At 40.3% G+C, this 20,916-nt stretch overlaps 1 protein-coding gene and 1 non-coding gene across 3 annotated transcripts in view; both read right to left on the bottom strand.

Moving 5' to 3' along the window:
- The window catches only part of PAMR1 (peptidase domain containing associated with muscle regeneration 1), a 96,935-nt gene that overhangs the window by 13,932 nt on the left and 62,087 nt on the right, over nucleotides 1–20,916 (bottom strand). The window contains exon 7 of one of the 2 annotated variants that reach the window (XM_017530509.2): nucleotides 6,035–6,085. The exons of the other annotated variant lie outside the window; for it this stretch is intronic. Within the exon in view, the coding sequence (XP_017385998.1) occupies nucleotides 6,035–6,085 (51 nt within the window). The remainder of the gene's footprint in view (nucleotides 1–6,034; nucleotides 6,086–20,916) is intronic. 2 annotated transcript variants of the gene reach the window in all.
- Nucleotides 10,415–10,525, bottom strand: LOC119471623. The gene has a single exon (XR_005200683.1). It is a non-coding gene; the product is annotated as a U6 spliceosomal RNA (small nuclear RNA).

Here is a 20,916-nt window from a genome sequence, read left to right as displayed (position 1 = left end):
GTTTTCAATGGGAATGCTTCCAGCTTTTGCCCATTCAGTATGATATTGGCTGTGGGTTTGTCATAAATGGCTCTTATTTTGAGGTATGTTCCTTCAACACCTAGTTTATTGAGAGTTTTTAACAGGAAGGGATGTTGAATTTTATCAAATGCCTTTTCAGTGCTTATTTAGATAATCATGTGTTTTTTGTCTTTAGTTCTGTTTATGTGATGAATTATGTTTATTTATTTGCATATGTTGAACCAGCCTTGCATCCTGAGAATGAAGCCAACTTGATCATAGTGGATAAGCTTTTTGATGTGCTGCTGGATTTGGTTTGCCAGTATTTTATTGAGGATTTTTGTATTGATGTTTATCAGGGATATTGGACTGAAGTTTTGGTTTTTTGTTGCATTTCTGCCAGGTTTTGTTTTCAGGATGATGCTGGCCTCATAAAATAAGTCAGGGAGAAGTCCTCCTTTTCCACTGTTTTGAATAGTTTCAGAAGAAATGGTACCAGCTCCTCTTTGTACCTCTGGTAAAATTCAGCTATAAATCTATCTGGTCCTGGGCTTCTTTTGGTTGGTAGGCTATTTATTACTGCCTCAATTTCAGAACTACTTATTGGTCTATTCAGGGATTCTGATTCTTCCTGGTTCAGTCCTGGGAGGGTGTATGTGTCCACAAATTTATCCATTTATTCTAGATTTTCTAGTTTATTTGCATAGAGTTGTTCATAGTATTCTCTGATGTTTGTTTGTATTTCTGTGGGGTTAGTGGCGCTATCCCCATTGTGTCTATTTGATTCTTTATTCTCTCTTTCCTTCTTTATTAATCTAGCTATCTGTTTTATTTATTTATTTTTTCCAAAAAGCCATCTCTTGGATTTGTTGATTTTTTGAAGGGTTTGTGTGTGTGTCTCTGTCTCCTTCAGTTCTGCTCTGATCTTGGTTATTTCTTGTCTTCTGCTAGCTTTGGGGTTTGTTTGTTCTTGGTTCTCTAGTTCTTTTAGTTGTGATGTTAGGATATCAATTTGAGATTTTTGTAGCTTTTTGATGTGGGCATTTAGTGCTATAAATTTCTCTCTTAACATTGCTTTAGCTGCATCCCCGTGATTCTGGTATGTTGTATCTTTGTTCTCGTTAGTTTCAAAGAACTTCTTGATTTCTGCCTTAATTTCATTATTTACCCAGGAGTCAATCAGGAGCAGGTTGTTCAACTTCCATATAATTGTGTGGTTGAGTTAGTTTCTTAATCTTGAGTTCTACTTTAATTGTGTTGTGGTCTGAGAGACTGTTTGTTATGATTTCAGTTATCTTGCATTTGCTGAGAAGTGTTTTACTTCCAATTATGTGATCAGTTTTAGAATAAGTCCTATGTCATGCCAAGAAGAATGTTTATTCTTTTGGTTTTGGGTGGAGAGTTCTGTAGATATCTATCAGGTTCACTTGATCCAGAGCAGAGTTCAAGTCCTGAATATCTTTGTTAATTTTCTGCCTTGATGATCTGTCTAATATTGCCAATGAGGTGTTAAAGTCTCCAACTATTTGTGTATGGGAGTCTAAGTCTCTTTTTAGATCTCTAAGAACTTGTTTTATGAGTCTCGGTGCTCCTATTGGGTGCATATATGTTTAGGATAGTTAGCTCTTCTTGTTTAATTGAACCCTTTATGATTATGAAATGCCTTTATCTTTTTTGATTTTGTTGGTTTAAAGTCTGTTTTGCCAGAAACTAGGATTGTAGCCCCTGCTTTTTTCTACTTTCTATTTGCTTGGTAAATATTCCTCCATCCCTTTATTTTGAGCCTATGTGTGTCTTTGCACATGAGATGGGTCTCTTGAATACAGCACACCAATTAGTCTGGACTTTTTATCAAGCTTGCCATTCTGTGTCTTTTAATTGGGGCATTTATCCTATTTACATTTAAGATTAATATTGTTACATGTGCATTTTATCCTGTCATCGTGTTGCTGGCTAGTTATTTTGCAGACTTGTTAATGTAGTTGTTTCATAGTGTCATTGGTCTATGCACTTCAGTGTGTTTTTGTAGTGGCTGGTAACAGTGTTTCCCTATTCAGTGCTTCCTTCAGGAGCACTTGCAAGGGAGGCCTGGTGGTAACAAATTCCCCCAGCATTTGCTTGTCTGAAAAGGATTTTATTTCTCCTTTGCTTACGAAGCTTAGTTTGGCCAGATATGAAATTCTGGGTTGGAAATTATTTCCTTTAAGAATGTTAAATATTGCCTCCCAGTCTCTTTTGGCTTGTAGATTTCTGCTGAGAGATCCACTGTTATTCTGATGGCCTTCCCTTTGTGGGTGACCTTGCCTTTCTCTCTGGCTTCCCTTAACATTTTTTCCTTCATTTCAACCTTGGGAAATCTGATTATGTGTCCTGGGGTTGATCTTCTTTTGGAGAATCTTGCTGGGGTTCTCTGGATTTCCTGAATTTGAATGTTGGCCTGTTTTTCTAGGTTGGGGAAGTGATGACATCCTGAAGTATGTTTTCTAGTGTGGTTCCATTCTCCCCATCTCTTTCAGGTACCCCAATCAGTTGCAGGTTTGGTCTTTTTGTATTATCCCATAGTTCTTGGAGGTTTGGTTTGTTCCTTTTCATTTTTTTTTTCTTCTCTAATCTTGTCTGCCTGTCATATTTCAGCAGGATAGTTTTCATGTTCTGACATTCTCTCCTCCACTGGATCTCTTCAGCTATTGATACTTGTGGCTGCATTGTGAAGTTCTTGTGTTGGGTTTTCAGCTCCATAAGGTCATTCATGTTCCTCTCTAAAATGGTTATTCTGGTTAACAGCTCCTGTAGTGTTTTCTCATAATTCTTAGCTTCTCTGCATTGGGTTAGAACTTACTCCTTTAGCTCAGCAAATTTATTATTACTCACCTTTTGAAGCCTACTTCTGTCAATTCACCCATCTCAGCCTCAGTCCAGTTCTGTGCCCTTTCCAGAGAGGTACTGCAATCATTTGGAAGAGAAGAGACACTCTGGCTTTTTAAATTTTTAGCACTTTTGCATTGATTTTTTTTCTCATCTTCATGGCTTTATCTACCTTCAATCTTTAGGCTGCTGACATTTGGGTGGGATTTTTGTGGGGTCTTTTTTGTTGATGTTGTTGTTGCTTTCTGTTTTCTTTTAACAGCCACGCCCCTCTTCTGCAGGGCTGCTGCAGTTTGCTGGAGGCCCACTCCAGACTCTATTCACCTGGGTCCCTCCCGCACCTGGAGGTATCACTAGTAGAGGCTGCAGAACAGCAAAGATGGCTGCCTCCTTCTTCCTCCGGGAGCTCTGTCCCATAGGGGCACTAACATGATGCCAGCCAGAACTCTCCTGTCTGAGGTGTCTGGCAACCCCTGTTGGCAGGTCCCACCCAGTCAGGAGGCACGAGATCAGGGACCTGCTTAATGAAGCACTCTGGCTGCCCTTTGGTAGAGCAGGTACACTGCAATGGGGGGAATCCCACTCATCTGGACTACCGGACACCTCAGAGCCAGCAAGCAGGAAAGACTACGTCTGTTGAACAGGAAATCATGACCGCCTCCCTGCAGGGGCTCTTTCCCAGGAAGACTGGGGCTCTGCCCATAAACCCCTGGCTGGAGTTGCTGGAATTCCTGCAGGGAGGCCCCACCCGCTGAGGAGGAATGGATCCAGATCCCACCTAAAGAAGCAGTCTGGTCACAATCTGCCACAACCACTGTGTTGTGCTGTAAGGAATTATTTTCAGTTCAAACTGCCCAATCTTTCTAGACCAGCAGGGAAAAATGGCCAGCTGAAACCACAGTGATGGCTGCCTCCCCTCCCCCTGGGAACTTGGTCATCTTAGGCAGTGTCCAGCCTGCTGCCACTGGTCACAACCCAAGCAGCCTCTGAGAAACTGCATAGCTCTGTGCTTGAGACCCAAGGCCCTGGTGATGTGGGCTAATGAGGGGCTCTCCTGATTCATGGGTTACACAGATCCATGGCAAAAGTATAGTTTCCCTGGCAGGGTAGCACAACCATTCACCCACTTCCTTTGGCTGGGGTGGGAGTTTGCCTTACCCCATGTGGCTCCTGGGTGGGCCATCGTTCCACTCTGCTTTTCCTCACTCTTCATAGGTCATGCCAACTACCTAGTCAGTCTCAATGTGAGAACCTAGATACCTCAGCTGAAGGTGCAGGATTCACTCGTCGTTTTCATTTTTCTCAGTGGGAGCCGCAGACCAGAGCTGCTTCTAATCAGCCATCTTGGCTTCCACAATCATGCATTTGATAGGCTTTCTTTCCTGTAACTGTCCCAATTACCTTCCAAGCAACTTACTTGCTTGCCTCCAGGCAAAAAAAAAAAAAAAATCTCCATTCAGATAACACCTCTGAAATATTTGTGAATTTAAAATAACTAACTTTCCTATGTACAACCTGGCAAGTCTGTAACAATTAGCCAAATCACTGGTTTGTCTACTCTAAGACTGTCCATAGACTATACGGAAGTTGATCTCAATGATACTCTGTATACTTTTGAACTATGTAATATCAGCAATTTATCTGGCAGATGAATCCAAAACCTCATTTTATTAATAAGTATAAAAAAGGGACCCCACTGAGGAAGCTGTTTAAAACTACTGTGATGGTATAAAAAGGGCAATGTGTTTCTTCATGCTTCAAGTGGACTCAGAAAACTCCAGTGCTTATATTTTCAGAAATGCCTCCATGACGTGGGAGGAAAAGGCAGATAAAGCAATCCATGTTGCTTCACTGATGGTGCTAGCTTCTAATAGCTCAGACTCATTTATTCTGAAAATTGAGCTTACGAAGTACCCATTGGGGCTCACAGACGAAAATCTTCTCAAAAATATAATGTGTTATGCCTAAAAGTTTTATAAAATGGAACTTGTTGCAAACATAAACTTTGGGAGATTTCATTTTAAAATCTGTATTACTTATTTCTAACATAATTCAAATCTGAAACTCAGGGCCTGTATTCCCACATAACAATAATCAACTGGAGTTGAAAAGTGTCTTTGCTTAAAAGGAAGCCCTATTCTTCACAACCTCCAAGGGCTGCCTGGTTCTAGCAGACATGTGAATCTGTAGCCAATTCGCTTACTAAAGGGCTATAATTTGTGTAATTTAAGTGGAGCTCCCCATCGATTTTGACCATTGCTAGACAGAGCTCAGGGCCAAGAAAGATTGAGTGATATTTAAGACCAGCCTTGGAATGCTGAGAGAAAATGAACTTTACTCTAACCACATCTGCTGCAGCAGAGGATAAGAAATACGTTCTATTGTTGGTTTTGACAGGTAAGCCTGATAGTTGGGTTTTTCTGCCCTTGGAAGGAAGTGCTTTCATGGTCGAGTAGGCTCCCACCCCATTACTTTCCAAATGCAGGGTTCTAATGGCTCATGCCCCTGCTATATTTAACGTGGATTTAAGTAGCAAAAATTTTAGAGGGTTTTGAGCCCTTGAAAGTAACAGAGATTTAGAACAATTTAGATCCTTTGTTTATTTTACTGAGCAAGCTTTGAAAGAAAACTTAAAGAGAAACTGAATCAGGACATACAAACACCTCTGCCCAAGGAATATAGCTATATTTCCATAATGCTTAGATGTGTATTCTTTTATAATCTGGCATTTCTGAAATCAGATTACATATGATGTGTACTTTTCATGTAGTATTTTCTTCCTCACAAACCCAGAAAAGCTACAATCAAATCAACGGTGCAACTTTAACTTGATGAGATCTTAGGATGAAGAACTATCAGAATTATTATTTGGTTTTAAGTTATTGCTTATGGAATGTCATCAGGATACAGCCAAGTGATGCTTCTGAGTTAGGATTCAGTAAAAGGTACAAAGTACCAAATGGGTGTGTCCCCCTCAGCATTTATATGTTGAAATCCGAATCCCCAATATCATGGTATTAAGATGTTGGGTCTTTGGGAGTAGATTAGGTCATGAGGGTGGAGCCCTCAAGAATGAGATTAGTGCCCTTATTAAAAAAGAACCCAGAGAGCTCTCCCACCCTCCTTCTGACACATGAGGATATAGTAAGAAGTCGAAGCAAGCCCTCACCAAACAACGAATCTTCTGGCACCTTGATCTTGGACTTCCCAGCCTCCAGAACTGTGAGAAATAAATGTTTGTTGTTTAAGTCACCCAGTCTATGGTATTCTCTTGTAGCAGCCCAAAATGACTAAGACAGAAGGCAAGACTGAAAATCAAGAGATATACAGACAATAGAAACACATTTATAAAGAATACAGATAATGTTATCTGATACTACTTAAAAATAACTATGCTGAATATGTTCAAAGAAATAAAAGACAAGATTGAGCAAAAGACTGGAAACCTTAAAAAAATAAACAAAGGAAAAATATGAAATGGAAAAGTATAATGGCAGGAATTTAAAGCTCAGTAGATAAGTTTAATAGCAAATCAGATACCACTGAAGAGTATTAATAACCTAAAAGATGGCTTAAAAAAACTCAGAATGAAGCAAAAAGAGACAAAAAGATTTAAAATGTATGGGAAAAAAATAAGGAACATAGGAGATACAGTGAGGAGGTTAAATAATAAATATAATTAGTATCCAAGAAAGAGAAGGGAGTAAAAATAGAGTACAAATAATATGCAAATAAATAATAGCTAAAAATTTTTCCCATACTGATGAAAGACATCAACCTACAGATTCAAAAAGTTCAAAGCCAGATAAATATCAAGCAGCCAAGGATTGGAGGGAGAAACTAGAACATACTTTAAAATAATTACAGTTATCTCTGGTTTATAATATTAAAAATAAATTTTACTTCTTTATAATTTTTTCTGAAGTTTTATAATCAGAAAATGTGATCCCGAAAGTTTGTTATTTTTGTTGTTTCTGGAGTTTTTAAGTACATATTAAGAAAAGTGGCTTGGGTCTTCCCCACCAAGTGTCTAAATCTAGCATTATTCAGTCTTTCAAGCCTATTTTTATGTGTTCCCATAGTCTTACCACTCTGTACAAATCTCTTTAATGTCTTACATAATCATAGAGTAATATAATTTTCTAGAAAATTATTTAAATACACTTATTCACTAGACTCTGATGGAAAAAGAAGGGCCTTCAGAATCAGAAAACTCCAGTGCTTATATTTGGGTTCAGATAATCATTTGGTTCCCCAGTGTCCAGAGCAAGCACATAGTAAGGGTTCAATAACTATTTGTTGGTGGGTGGAAGGGATAAAGGGGGAAATCTATTAATTCTTCCACTTAATGAACTAGGGTCTCAAAAAATTACATAAACTCTAAAGCCTTGCTTTTCTCATCTATAAAACAGGATAACACTTACCTGTGTGGGCTGGTTCTGAGAAGTAATTGAAACAGCACGGTTTCCTTTTCCCTTACTTGCCTTTGTTCACAAAGCACCCAACTGCCTTTAAATGCCAATTTCCCAAATACATCTTAAAGAAAACTCCACAGAGAAATATAAAGGCCCATTGTTGGGCCTATTCAAACATAATGCAATATTCCAGTCCATTTTCTGGGCTTCTGTTAGTGCCTGTGGAAACGCTGGGTTTCCATACCTTATTCCAAGGTGTTGATCAGACTTCTGGGTGCCAACCACAGTGTCTGTACATTCGTATCTTTTAATCCTGCACAATAAAGCCTTCAAATTGCATCCTACATCCAACAACCACTGAGTATTATTCTCTCTTATCTCTCATTTATTTTCTGTACTTCCCAAAGCCACACTCTCTCTCATGATGCTTTTGAAGTGAATTCTAAGACTTGCTCTCCCAGTTTAGACATCTACCTAGTGGGTAGATAGGCCATCTGCACCTCATCAGAGCTCCTCCCTAGGGTCAGATTTCAAAACGACCTTTTTTTTTTTCTTTTCTTTTCTTTTTTTTTCCCCTATTCATTCTCTTTTCAGAAACCTTTGTATCTCCCCATTGAACAGATTTATGATTCTTTCTTATTTGGGTTTTTAATAAATGTTTCATTTATCTTCAGTGGGATGGGTTTATTGGTGCAAAGCCAAATGAGAATTTAAAATATTCGCATTTCTGGCCTGAAGGAGCATCAAGGTCCTGCTTCACTAAGTGAAATCTTCTTTGATTAATAATAAATAACACATTGCCCTGCAACTTTCAGGACTCATCCTGGAGAGAGAAACATACTAGGTTTAGCATGCCTTTACATGCTATTGCATGAAAAAAAATAGTAATCAAAGGTGCATTTCTCTGGGATATTGTTTCAGATTGGGTAGATCACGAGGTCAAGAGATCGAGACCATCCTGGTCAACATGGTGAAACCCCGTCTCTACTAAAAATACAAAAAATTAGCTGAGCATGGTGGTGAGTGCCTGTAATCCCAGCTGCTCAGGAGGCTGAGGCAGGAGAATTGCCTGCACCCAGGAGGCGGAGGTTGCGGTGAGCCGAGATCATGCCATTGCACTCCAGCCTGGGTAACAAGAGCGAAACTCCATCTCAAAAAAAAAAAAAGATAAATATTTAAAGAAAGACATTCCATATTTATGTTTTCTTTTTTCTTCCAGGCAACTGTATGAAGTGGTTCACTGTCATGCTACTTTACAGAAGCATATGTGATGGCTTTGGGATGGCTCTATAGTGAACACCCAAGTCTCCCAGATTCCTTTGACAGCTCAGGGTACCCATTCCTCAACTTCAACATGAGTGCTTTGCAGCTGAGAGCTGGCACTTGGAATCTTCAGAGGACTGCCTTTGGGCATAGCCACCACCCTGCACTCATGTGTGCACTTCCTATGAGCTGAAACATACCTAGGAGATTTTTGTTCCCCTCATGCCCACCCCAGGGTTGCCTGTAAGCAATGACTAATGGGTATGGAAGTTTACAAGCCCAAATAGTGTTGTTCCTGGAAGTGTAAATTACACTCCTTAGAGCCACAAGAGATCGGGTTGAGTCTGGGAGTTCAGTTGAAAACAGTCTTGCTTGATTCCATCCCCATTCTTATCTTGCTTCTCCAACTCTCTTACTGGTTGATCCTGAGAGCGCTTCCTTCCATAACTCAGTTGGACCCAAGTACATGACTCAGGGTCTGCGTATGACGAAAACTAACCTAAGACAATTCTGCTGTTTTCTTAGCCCTGGACATCAAGGTCCATCATTCCTTCCCTCAGTCTCACTCCTGTAAGTGATGATACCACAAGGAGGCAGTTGTCTTAGCCCTGGGCATCAAGCCCTGCATGCAGCACTCTTGGGTGGTGAAAAAATCTTGGGGAGTATGATTGGCCAAGCAAGTAGAGGACCTCCAACCTCCACAAATAACACTCAGCTCAGGCTCCAGGCCAGTCCCACATGAGCCAAGATATTGTACCTGAAAGAATTAGGTAGTTTAAGGCATTGGGCTTTCCTAATTAAACAGTGTGGACCTAAAATCTGCCATGAGATGATTCCTTCTGATGATTTGGTGCTGTCTATATAAAGCAAGTAAACTTTTTATGAATCTGGGGTGCAGAGGAGGCCCCAACAATGACAGTGACTGCCTTTTTCATGAGCCTGAATTACAGGTCTGAGAGATTTCAGTGGATTCAAGGCAAGTAAAGTGACATCCTTTTCTCACCTATTTGATTGTCATACTCGACATAAAAGTAGCTGAGATGACCAGGTCCATAAATTCTGTAGAAAGTGAGCATGATGATGGAGATATCAGGGAATAGCTATATCAGGACAATGTGGAGTTATTTGCAGGAAAAGTCGTTCCTCAGTGCACACTCATGACACCTATTTTCTATGCCCTCCAGTCAAATCAGTAATATTAAATGTGTGAAAAGGAAATTCACACTCTTCATTCCTAACCTAGGAGTGTATGCCCCCTCCATATCCTGTGATAAATACAAAACTCAGGGGTAGATCCCAGCTGTGGTGAGACAACAGACTTCTTCTTTCATTTATTGCTATCCACCAGTATATGCCTGTCTATAATGAATGAATGAATCTTGAATTTTCATATGAGTATATGTCTTTTCCTTTTGCCTAAGTCTCCAAGCCATAAGTTCAAATTTGGAGATGAGAGCTACAAGAAGCCCCTAGAAGCCAAAGAGTTCAAGCATTGCTTTGCCTTTCAGAAGTCCAGCATGTCACACAGTATGATGAAGTGTTATTGACTATTGATTTGATTCATTTTCTTGAATCTTCACACATTTAACGAATGCCTCCTCTGTGACTGCTGAATAATGCATTAGAAGATGATTTTCTGTATGTTTGATACAAAAATTTTTTATTTAAACCCTGAGATAGAAGTGATGCCAGTTCAAGCTATTCTACTAAAGTGCTTTATGCTTCTCAAGGCTCTCTCCAGCCTCACTTAAACACTCACCAAAAATAAAAATAAAAATAAAAATAAGATTTGGGGTTGTCCTTCCACTTGCTTATTCCCCAGAGCAGATTTTTACCCAACACAGTCTTTTTCTTTTTCTTTTTTTTTTTTTTTTAATATGGAACGCTTCACAAATTTGCGTGTCAACCTTGCGCAGGGGCCATGCTAATCTTCTCTGTATCGTTCCAATTTTAGTATATGTGCTGAAGAGAGTTAATAGTTCAACTAGTACTTGAAGGGATGTCACTGCAGGAAATTCAGTTTTACTTCTTTGGGCCAACTCAGCTCATTCTGATCAGAAAAAGAGAAAGAGCGCAAGAGTGGGGAGAATAAAATATATAATTTTTTTTCACTTGCATCAATTCTTCCTAAGTTACTAGAGCCTTTCTTAACTTTGCTTCTAAAATTACATCAGAGGATAAGTTGTGAACCAAGGAATACAGTAAAGATAAACATGGGTACTTAGATGAATTTGAATGGGGTGTGAGGTCTTAATAAATACTAGCCAATCCCAGAAGTTGATGGTAGTCTAGATTGCAACAAAGATTTCATAAGGTGCAATTAATTGAAGTGGGTTCATACCACTTAGTCTGCTGTGCTGTCTGAAGGGAAATGTCTTAATCTACAAGTAGAATGCTGAGTTAAATGGAACCAAATTCTAATTTAAATGCTTCTGCAGAGAATAATCATTGGAGATTTGTTGGAATTGGATCTCCCAGTTTTATCCTATTTGTGTTCTCCCTGTGGTACGAGGCAGAACTGTTGATGCAGAGGTCACCATTTAACCAGGGCACATTTGTGTAGTTAATGCAGTATGGGCAGTTGATCAGGGCATAATTAGAAGAGATGATACAATTAGAAGAGACCTAGAGACACTTCTTTATGATGGGAACAGCTATTTTCCAACCACTGTTTGAAAATGCTGCATGGCAGAGTTTGAACAAACCCTTCATAAGATTCCAAATTCTCTGGGAAGTATTATTGGCTCTCTCCACAAATATCACTGTAATCTCTACTCACTCCCATGACCTTACAAAGGACTAGGTTTGCTCTCACGCACAGAAAGAGCTTGTGCATTCACACACGTGTGTGTACAGAATATCAATTCCTAGATCTAACATTATTTTTTAAATCAGCAATCCAGATGATTCATATTTTGAGTATCCTCCAGATAATGCAATCCTACAACATCTGTTATTCAGCATTGATCAAAAGCTTATCTAATAGTTTAGAGAAACAACCAGATGGTGATCTACCTGACTGTGGTAGTTAATTTTATGTGTCAACTAGACTGGATCATGAAATGCCAGATATCTGGTTAAGCATTGTATCTGGGCATGTCTGTGAGGGCATTTCTGGAAGAGACTCGTGTTTGAATTGGTAGAATGAGCAAAAAGGATTGCTCTCCCACAATGCAGACAGGCATCATCTGACCTGTTGATGGCCAAAACAGAGTGAAAAGGTGCAGAAAGGGATAATTTGTGTTATCTCTCTGCCTGAATGCTTGAGCTGGGGCATCCATCTCTGTCTTCAGCACTCTTTGTTCTTAGGCCTTCAGATGCTGACTGAGGTCTACATTATTGGTTCTCCAGTCTTCAAATTACACCACTACTTTCCTAGTCTCCAGCTTATAGACAGCATATCATGGGACTTCTCAGCCTCCATGCTTGTGTGAACCAATACTTCGTGTGTGTGTGTGTGTGCGTGTGTGTATTTATGTGTGTGTGCAAATACATACACACGCACATATATAAATTCTATTCATTCCGTTTCTTTAGAGAACCATGACTAATACAAAGCTTTAGACCTCTATTAAGTTAGCTCCTCAAAGAAACACCTTCATGAAGTGTCTTGGGTTGAGTTCTTCCAGAAGCTGCCTATGAGACAAGGCTTTGAGTGCAAGTAGATTATTTAGGTGACAATGTTAGGAAGAACCAACAGTGGAGTGAGGGAAATGAGACAAGGATTAGTATAAATGAGAAAGGAGATAAGACTGCATTATCAAGCAGGTTACCACTGGGGGTAACTGAGGCTGACTGCTGTTTAGAAACTCTGGGAAACAGTATGGAGCATGCCTCATCTTTATCCTAATCACAGAGGAAGGGATATGAGTTATTAACTACCAATTGCCATTAATCATTTGCCAAAGGATGATGAGATTAACATTAACTTCTCATACCTCCCATTTGCCCACCCATAAGGGCTTGTGGGCCCTGAGAGCCAGAGGAAGCCTCAGATAGGGCGGAAGGGGATGAAAGTGCAAGACATTTGGGTTGACATGCACAGAAATGGTGTACGTATGACGAAGTTCAGCTACCTTTTCCTTTTCAGGAAAGGGAGAATGATCTAACTTTTAGAAAGATAGAATATTTAAAAATTAACATTTCTATAATTTACAAAACTGAAGTGAACATTTTCTCAGCACCCACCCCTAGATAAGGGGAGGAAAGGACTGGATGTTAGAATAAAATCAGCAATGATTGCATCTCCAGATGAATGTGTGTTCACTTTCTTTTAATCTCCATCCCATCTAATACTCTATTTTTTATTATTCTTGTTCAGCTGCTACATTATTTTATTTTACTTTAATTATTGTTTGTTCCCTGCTTGCTTTCAGAGTTTGCAGTGATTTACAAAGCTATACATTAAAAACATGCATTTCTTTTTTGCAGATGTTATGTTAATGAAATATTTATGATTGCCAGATACCACCTTAGCTAAAAACCAAGTCAGACACGATACTATTCCGTTTCTTTAGTAAGAGCTGGGTTTTGGAGCTATCAGATTATCTGAGAGCTCCAGTAAAGGAAACAGATCCAAAGTCAGCAAAATTTGTGACTGTCATCTAACTTGCAGTGAGGGCCAGGGATGGAGGGACATTTGCCTCAATTCTTAGCATACTCTTAACGTCTTCCCATTCTCACTTGTCACCAAAATCAAGGAAACAACTTGTGACAAAATTTTGGTTCTGTTTAGAAAAGGCATTAACTTCTCATCAGGGCATTGTTCATCCTGGAAATCCGAGTTGACACAAGGCCAACTCCTAGAGACAACCATCACATGGCCTCTCTTCTCTTCCTCACTTCTTCCTGTTCAGCTTATATTTGAGTTTTTTGTCTCTGGACCAAACCAAATATTTTTTACTCCCAGGAAGGTCTTCACCAACCAGGAACAATGACACCAACTGGTGATGTAATCCCCACTGAAAACTCTTTTTATCCCTTTCCAGCCAATGGAATTCTTCCCCCTTGATGTTTTCCAGCCCTCTGTGGGTGTGAATGAGAAATTCTCATTCTCACTCTATGTGAAATTATGCTTGGATTGCACACACTGTTATTTTTTCATCCGGCAGCAATTTAAAGCCTGAGGCTTACAATTAGCTATTTGATCTTAATCAGTATTGTCCTTGGCCATGGTACACTATGTCTTTCGGATACCACTTTTCCGGTGTTTGGATGGCCTATTTAATTAGACAGCTGAAACTGCCTGTCAACTTGGAAATTTTTTGAAAAGTCCTGGTAATTTTGTTTCTTCTTCAAAGTCAACCTGACACATTCCCATTTGGTAGAGTAGATGGGTAACCTATGTATGCATTGGAAACTTCACCATCCTCTACTGAATCTGCTTGGTAGAATTAGTTTTCTTGGGGCTTCCCCAAATCTCAGAGAATTTCTACTTCAGCTCCTTGGGGGTGGGTAATAACTCTAAACTACTTGGGGAAACGTTCTCCAGTGATATTCACAGCGAACTTCTCAAACTATAAGAAACATTTACTAGGAAAAATGGCCTGAGCTGAGCAATTCTGTTCTGTTTTGCCTTAGGGATGAAGTGAATGACCTTGCAGAAGAGTCCTGGGGTGCTAAGTACATTTGAGTCCTAGGAGATCCCACCCAGTTCCTGGCATACTGGAAGCATGTAGCAATTTTCATCATCACCATCACTATTACCAAAAGCCTTACTAGAAGAAGTTGTAGCTGGAAACTGCATGGCATGTAACATTCTCCTAAGGACTAGAAAAGGGCTAAGATTGGGATTGTTTTATAGCTTTGTCAAAAGGGGAGGAAAATATATACTGTATAGCTCTGCCTTATTTCCCCAGTGCCCAGTACCTAGTAGACACTCAAAAAATGTTTAGCTGGATAAATCTGCAAAATGCAGATAATCAAAGTATCTGCTACATGGGAACATTGAAAAAATAAATGGACCACATCACATAAAGCACAGAGCCTGGCCTATATTAAGGATAGAGAGAATGACTATTGTTTAAGAATACTTTGCATTTTGCAAAGAGGAAGCTTTCATTTTCTGACACAGGAGGAGGGACATGTAGTTAATGCCTGACAAGGGGAGGGATAGGTGGTAAATGTCCCACAAGGCAGATGACTTTAAGGAAAAGTGGGGCTCTATAGCCACTGCCAACAGGCTGGTGTCTGCCGTGGGCCCCATAATGTCAGGGATGCTTGTTTCCAACAGAAGTTAATTGTGCTATACTCTTGCTGTTCTTATATATTCTTTGCACCCTCCTCCCTCAACCCTCAGTAGGCAGACAGTCCAGCCCAGTTCTAATGAATTACCTCTTAACCCAGCACCAAAATACAATCTGCCTCCCACATTAAGTCTGGTCTCAGTGACGTCATCTGCCAAAGCAAAACCCAAAAGGGCCTTGGCAAGAAGCAGACAGGTACAAGCAAAGCCTTAGCAAAGCAATGGTGCATCTGGCCCTTTCAACAGTGATGCTTGCTCTGTTCCCAGCTCTTGGAGGTAGTCTTGCTGCAGCATTGTTTATGTGGCCTCACCTTGGTATTTGGCTCTAAACTTGGTATTTGGCTAGAATGCCGTCCATGCTGAAGTAATTGCTGAGTAGACAAATGCACCCCTTTTGTGACAACCCACAAGCCTCTTGCCCTGCATGAGACATAGCAATGTTTTGGTCAAGAGGCTACAAGGCCTATGGAGCCCAGTAGAGTTCGTACTAAGATTTCACCTGGGCTAGGTAGACCCAGGCTCACCTAATAAGGATTGATCTAAAAGAAACCTTTTTCCCCAAGTTAAACACACACACACACACACACACACACACACACACATACACACCCCTTGACAACCATACAAGGGGAAGTTTCTACTATGTTCAGTGATAGCTTTTGTTTTTTGGCTCTAAATACAAATGGGATGGCATCCCTCTGAATACACCAAGGAGGACATCAGAGACTCATTTTATATTAGGGAGGGTGAGTAGATGAGAGACCCAGGTAATGTGTAAGAAGACAGTGGCCTACTAGCTAATGGTCTTCCTGGGTAATAATTCTAAACTACTTGGGGAAACGTTCTCCAGTGATATTCACAGCGAACTTCTCAAACTATAAGAAACATTTGCTAGGAAATGCTAGGGCTCTTCCAGTCTCCAAAGGCTCTGGGCTATCAAATGCATTGGGTAATAGCCATGGATTCCTTGGGATTGTTCTCCATGGAATTAGCCTTATACCCTTCCAACCCTCTCAAGATAGATTGGTCCTTTTATTTCTCCCTATCCCTTTAACTGTTACTCTGGAGTCTTATCTCCAAAATTACCACCAGGGGACTGATACAGCCCACCCTAAATGAGTGAGTACTAAAATCCCATGAGAAAAAGGGATGCTGACCAGATAACATGATGCTTTGAGCACTCTGCTCTGGAGTGTCCGAATCTAGTTCCTTCCCAACATTTCGCTATTTATCATTTCTAACAGCCCCCTCTTGAAGTTGTCCAGGTTACAAAGCCTCACTGTTCAACATGCCTAATGTGGGTGTCTTTTCTTGGGATCTAGTATTTCTTTATGACAATGACACTGGTAACACTTTCTTGTCCTTTTAAAACCAGATCTTTCTTGCCTGTATGCTGGTGCTTAGTGGTAGCAATATTTAGTGTTTAGTAATGGTTTGGGGAGGTTTGCAAAGGAATCTTAGAAAGTCTTGGGAGAGTTTTCTTAAATGCTGGGACTTTCAGAAAGTTATGTCATAATTGTCTAGATGGTAGAAACTAGTGTTGTGGCCCTAGCCCCTTATCCAGTAATCCTCTACTTTCTGCCATACTTTTAAATGGCTTTAATGTGGAATCAGAAACAGTGGAATGGCTCCTATTACTCAACTCGGTGCCCTATATGGATTATCTCATTCCCTCCCTACAAACACCCTGAGAGGTATTTGGTGTTGTTTTTCTGGAATTTATAAATGGGAAAACTGAGGTTCATAGGAGCTCAATGACTCGCTCAAGGCTGCCTGACTAGTTAATTGAAGACTCAAGGTCAAACCAAGGTTTTTCTGGCCAGAGATCCTAAGCTCTTCACCCTGGGGCATACCATCTCACAATGGACGAAGATACACCTGTCTTCTGTGTGTTAAGGATAAGAGAGGACTTAGAACAGTGGAAAAGGCAGTAAACAATTCCATTTTTAAATTCCTCCCTCTCAGAGATCTCAAAATCATTTGCAATAATTCCACCTAGACTGCAGTATACATATATATATATCTGTCTGTGATGGAAGAGATGATAGTTTACCCATGAGGGGTCTCAGCACATTCTCACTGCATCGGCGTTCATGTTTTCATGGAAACCCCAAAGTTCCTAATTGCTTATTCTGATGAGAAGCGCGGGTCTCTCCTTTGAAGCTAAAGCATAAAGTGTGCCTCTCAGCCTGGGCTATTTTCTTCCCAGGCCTCAGGACAGGCCAGTGGGAACCTTCTGAGACTCCAAAACCCAAATGAATCCAGATTCACCATTTTTCTTTAATTGGTGGAGGCCGATTTGTTTTGTTCCAAGGCGCGTCAGAGCCCGCAGTGTGAGCATTGTGCCCCAAGAGTTAGCCCGTTTCATCGTCCTTCATTAGGATGCAGGGGGAAGCCCGAGCCCCGTCAACTGGGCCAGGGGAACAAAGGCAACATGGAAATTAGAGCAGGACGATGAATCCCTTGCTCTCCACTTTTTCAAAACAAGACTCTGACCATTTACGCGAGGACCCATTTTGTCGTTGTGTTCCATACAAAGAAACAGGAAACTTCAGAGGGAAGAAGGGGCCCCAGTTTCCTACACGGTGGCCCACGGAGGCTGGAGGTTGCTGACGGTGTTGGCAAGAGGCTAGCTTGGCCTCAAGGCAGAGGAGGGGGCTGTTCCCCTTGTTATGCTTCTGAGGAGGTCACCCAGGCACCAGGGGATGTTTTTCCTCCTTGGGAAGCACTCTAGGGCAGGTGAGGCCTGGGGAACAGCCCTTGAAGACTGTCCCATCAGGGGCTCTTACACCTTTTAGACCGCTGGAACTAAGCCAAATCTCACTGATTATTTTACATTCTTTCTCTCCTATCCCACAAGAGTCCACAGGAGAAATTTCTCCCCAGACCAGTGGAATTCATTTGAAAATAAATTCATTTCCAACTTGTCAAGGATAGATCCTAGTTTCTGAAATGCAGTCCCCAAGTCTTATTTTGAGGACAGGTATTGATAATGAATGGCTCATCTTCTAAATTGCCAAAGACTCTTAGTGACCATTGTCACTCTCAAAATCAAAATATGTGTACCCTTTGAATGAACAGTTCAGCATCTATGAATTTATCTTACAAAAAATTTCTATGTGTGAACAAATAAATATTTGTAAGGATATTCCTTGCAGGGCTCTTCATAATAGAAAAATATTTAAAAGCAATATCAAGTCTATCTTAAGGATTTGGATGAATATATAATTATATTAATACATTCATCCATACAATAAATATTCAGCAAGCAATCTTTTTTTCAAATCAGTATACTAACATGGACTGATTTCAAAAAAATATCTGCAACATGGGCATTGAAAATAAATTGAAAAATTGTATGAATACTTAACCACTTTTGTTTAAAACAAGGTTTCTCAACCTTGGCATTGTTGATCTTTGGGTCAGATAACTGTTGTGGGGCCTGTTCTGTGCCTTGTAGGATGTTCAGCAGCATCCCTGGCCTCTACCCACTAGATGCCAGAAGCATACCACCTCACTCCTACAATTATCACAAACAACACTGTTTCCAGACATCACCAAATGCTCCCTGTGGGTAGAGATGGAGAGGAAAACCACCTCTGGTTGAGAACCACTGGTTTAAAATAATGACACATAGGCCACTTAGGTTTGCACACCGTAGAATAAAAGTCTAGAAGAATATCTATCCATCAAGTTTCTTACAATGCTTCCACCGGGAACCAGGATTGGCCTGGAAAAAAACAATGTTCTCTTTCTATTCTATATACCTCTGTACTGTTTAATTTTTTGACATATATTTCTGCAATCAAGTAAAAAATCTACTTCTATTCTATGCTACTCACAGACATATACATACACAAGGAAAATAAAGAGAATAGCTTCTATCAAGAGGTCATACATCAGAATTCTCTTTGGAAAAGAGAAACAGATGAGCTTTACCTAGGAAGGGAAGTCCTTCAAGTGGACTAGCTAATGGGACATGATGGTAACCAGAGTTCACCACTCAAGCATCTGGAGTCTCACCAAGGCACACAGCAAGTGCCATGTCTTAGAGATTGTGAACTCAGTGGGAAATGTGAAATTATGGCCTCTGGTTTTGAATTTGATGGGGACCAGTGTCTTGCATTCTCTCCTTCAAATCACTCATCTGCAAAACTGAGCATCTACCTTTCCACAAAGACTTGAAGAGGGAAATCATTAAAGCAGCACCTATGAAATGGCTTCTCCTCATCAGATTTGGCTCTGCAGAAATGAAATGATTCTCATTAATATTGATTTTGGTGCTTTTAAGGCTACTGAAAAAAAAAAAAGAGCCTAGTCTAATTTGGGCACTTCAGAGTTTGGGGAATCCCAGATGCTTGGGTTTCTTCCTAACTTTGAAATAATTCCCTCCAGGATTTTTTTAGTTTGTTGGTATCCTCATGAGGAAAACAAGAAAAGAAACCTTTTCCCTCTTTTTTGCATTTCTAACTGATAGACTGCTCTGGAAAAATTGCTAAGGTTTACTCATAAATTATCATGTAAACTCCATAGCCAGTTTTTGTGATGTGTCCCCCAGTGAGTTAGTTAAAACTCATGCTGAATTTCCTAGAAGGAAAAACAAACTTGGATCTTATAGAAAACAGACAAACAAAAAACATGTAGTCTCCCCATATTGATACCAGTAAATGACCTATCAGATATCAACCGGTAACACCTTCACCTAGCTAGAACTACATGGTATGAAAAGAATTATGGCTTTTGAACAATATTTTGAAAACCAGCAAGGGAGAATTTTCCTGCCCATCTATGCTGATGTTTTAAAGCAATTTGAGACAGTTTGTGAATTAAGTTATGAATCAGTTCATAGTGACTTATTTTACATTCCTTTTTCATTATGTTTCTTTTTTTCTTGGTGGAATAACAATGCTGAGAAATCTGTTTTGATTCACAAGCTACTCATGAATATTTTAACCACAATTTCTGGACCAATTTATTTTTCTTTCCTAATTTGACTCGGCTTCCTAAAGGCATTTTGGTTTTATCTGGTGATATTTTACTTTTTTCCAATTTTACTTTTGTTTATCAAAGCATTGTGTAGTTCATTCATCAAGAAATTAAGCCTTCCCTTTTTTAAATTCCTCCTCTGAATCTAAAGAGTAAAGCTCAGGATTTGCCATTGTCAAGAATTTAGTCACTCTACATACAAATTCTTGAAGCCAAGAGAATGCAGCCTTTCTGTGGTCTGCCTTGCACACAACATGGCAGGCTCAAATGAGGCAAGAACCACAAAGCAGAACATCATTTCCTATGCCTCTAGCACAGCCACGCTCAAGTCAGCTGTGCCAAGCCAGAGCAAGGATGCTTTTAGTAGAAATCAGTGGTACACACAGGGACCCACTATGGAAACCATGGTTTCCATTTGCATTGTTTGCAAGAAAACATTAGTGAAAATTAATTCAAGACATGTACAAACTTTAGAGAATACTGCCAGACCAGGCTGTTAGATGACCAACAGAGTACTTGCGCATACTAGTTAGAAGTGACCATAGTAGACACTGTTGGCGCTGTGCCCTCGGGTCTATTTTCAGTTTCTGTGGGCCCTTTCCCCGACCCCATCCTATGGTATTTTACTTCCAATGGCCCGTACCTGTGACTCTTTCAGGGAACTGCTCAGGGGCTACTGGAACCACTTTGCCTATTTGCACAGAAAGCCATGTGTGCCCAGGGTTTATGTCCTCCAGTCCCCCAGGGCAGCCTACAGCCAATGACTGATTGCTGTGGGTATATGAAAGCCCAGCTCCCTTGCCTTAAAGCTAGGACATTACTCTAAGGAGTAATGCACATTCCAGATCTCATGACAGGTTAACACTGAGGTTGGTATTTTGCCTGAAATAGCATCCCTACTTGGCCTCCTTCCCTTCCCAAGCCAGCTTCCCACTCCCCTATCAGCTTCTCTGGGGAGCCTGTCCTTAACACTTCACTTGTGTACACATTCTCACCTCACAATCTGCTTTGGGAAAACCTACCTAGGACACTATCTGTCCTCCTTTGCTCTCTCCCTAATTCTTGTTCTTATGCACATCTCATTCCATGCTGATGGCTTCATCTGTGACACCTGTTTTTGATCTGGTAACCAAAGCCTTATAT

The sequence above is a fragment of the Cebus imitator genome, unplaced genomic scaffold (assembly GCF_001604975.1).
Source record: "Cebus imitator isolate Cc_AM_T3 unplaced genomic scaffold, Cebus_imitator-1.0 Scaffold66, whole genome shotgun sequence".
Lineage (NCBI taxonomy): Eukaryota > Metazoa > Chordata > Mammalia > Primates > Cebidae > Cebus > Cebus imitator.
The sequence above is the reverse complement of the archived record's forward strand: the minus strand, read 5'-3'. Positions and strand labels throughout refer to the sequence as shown.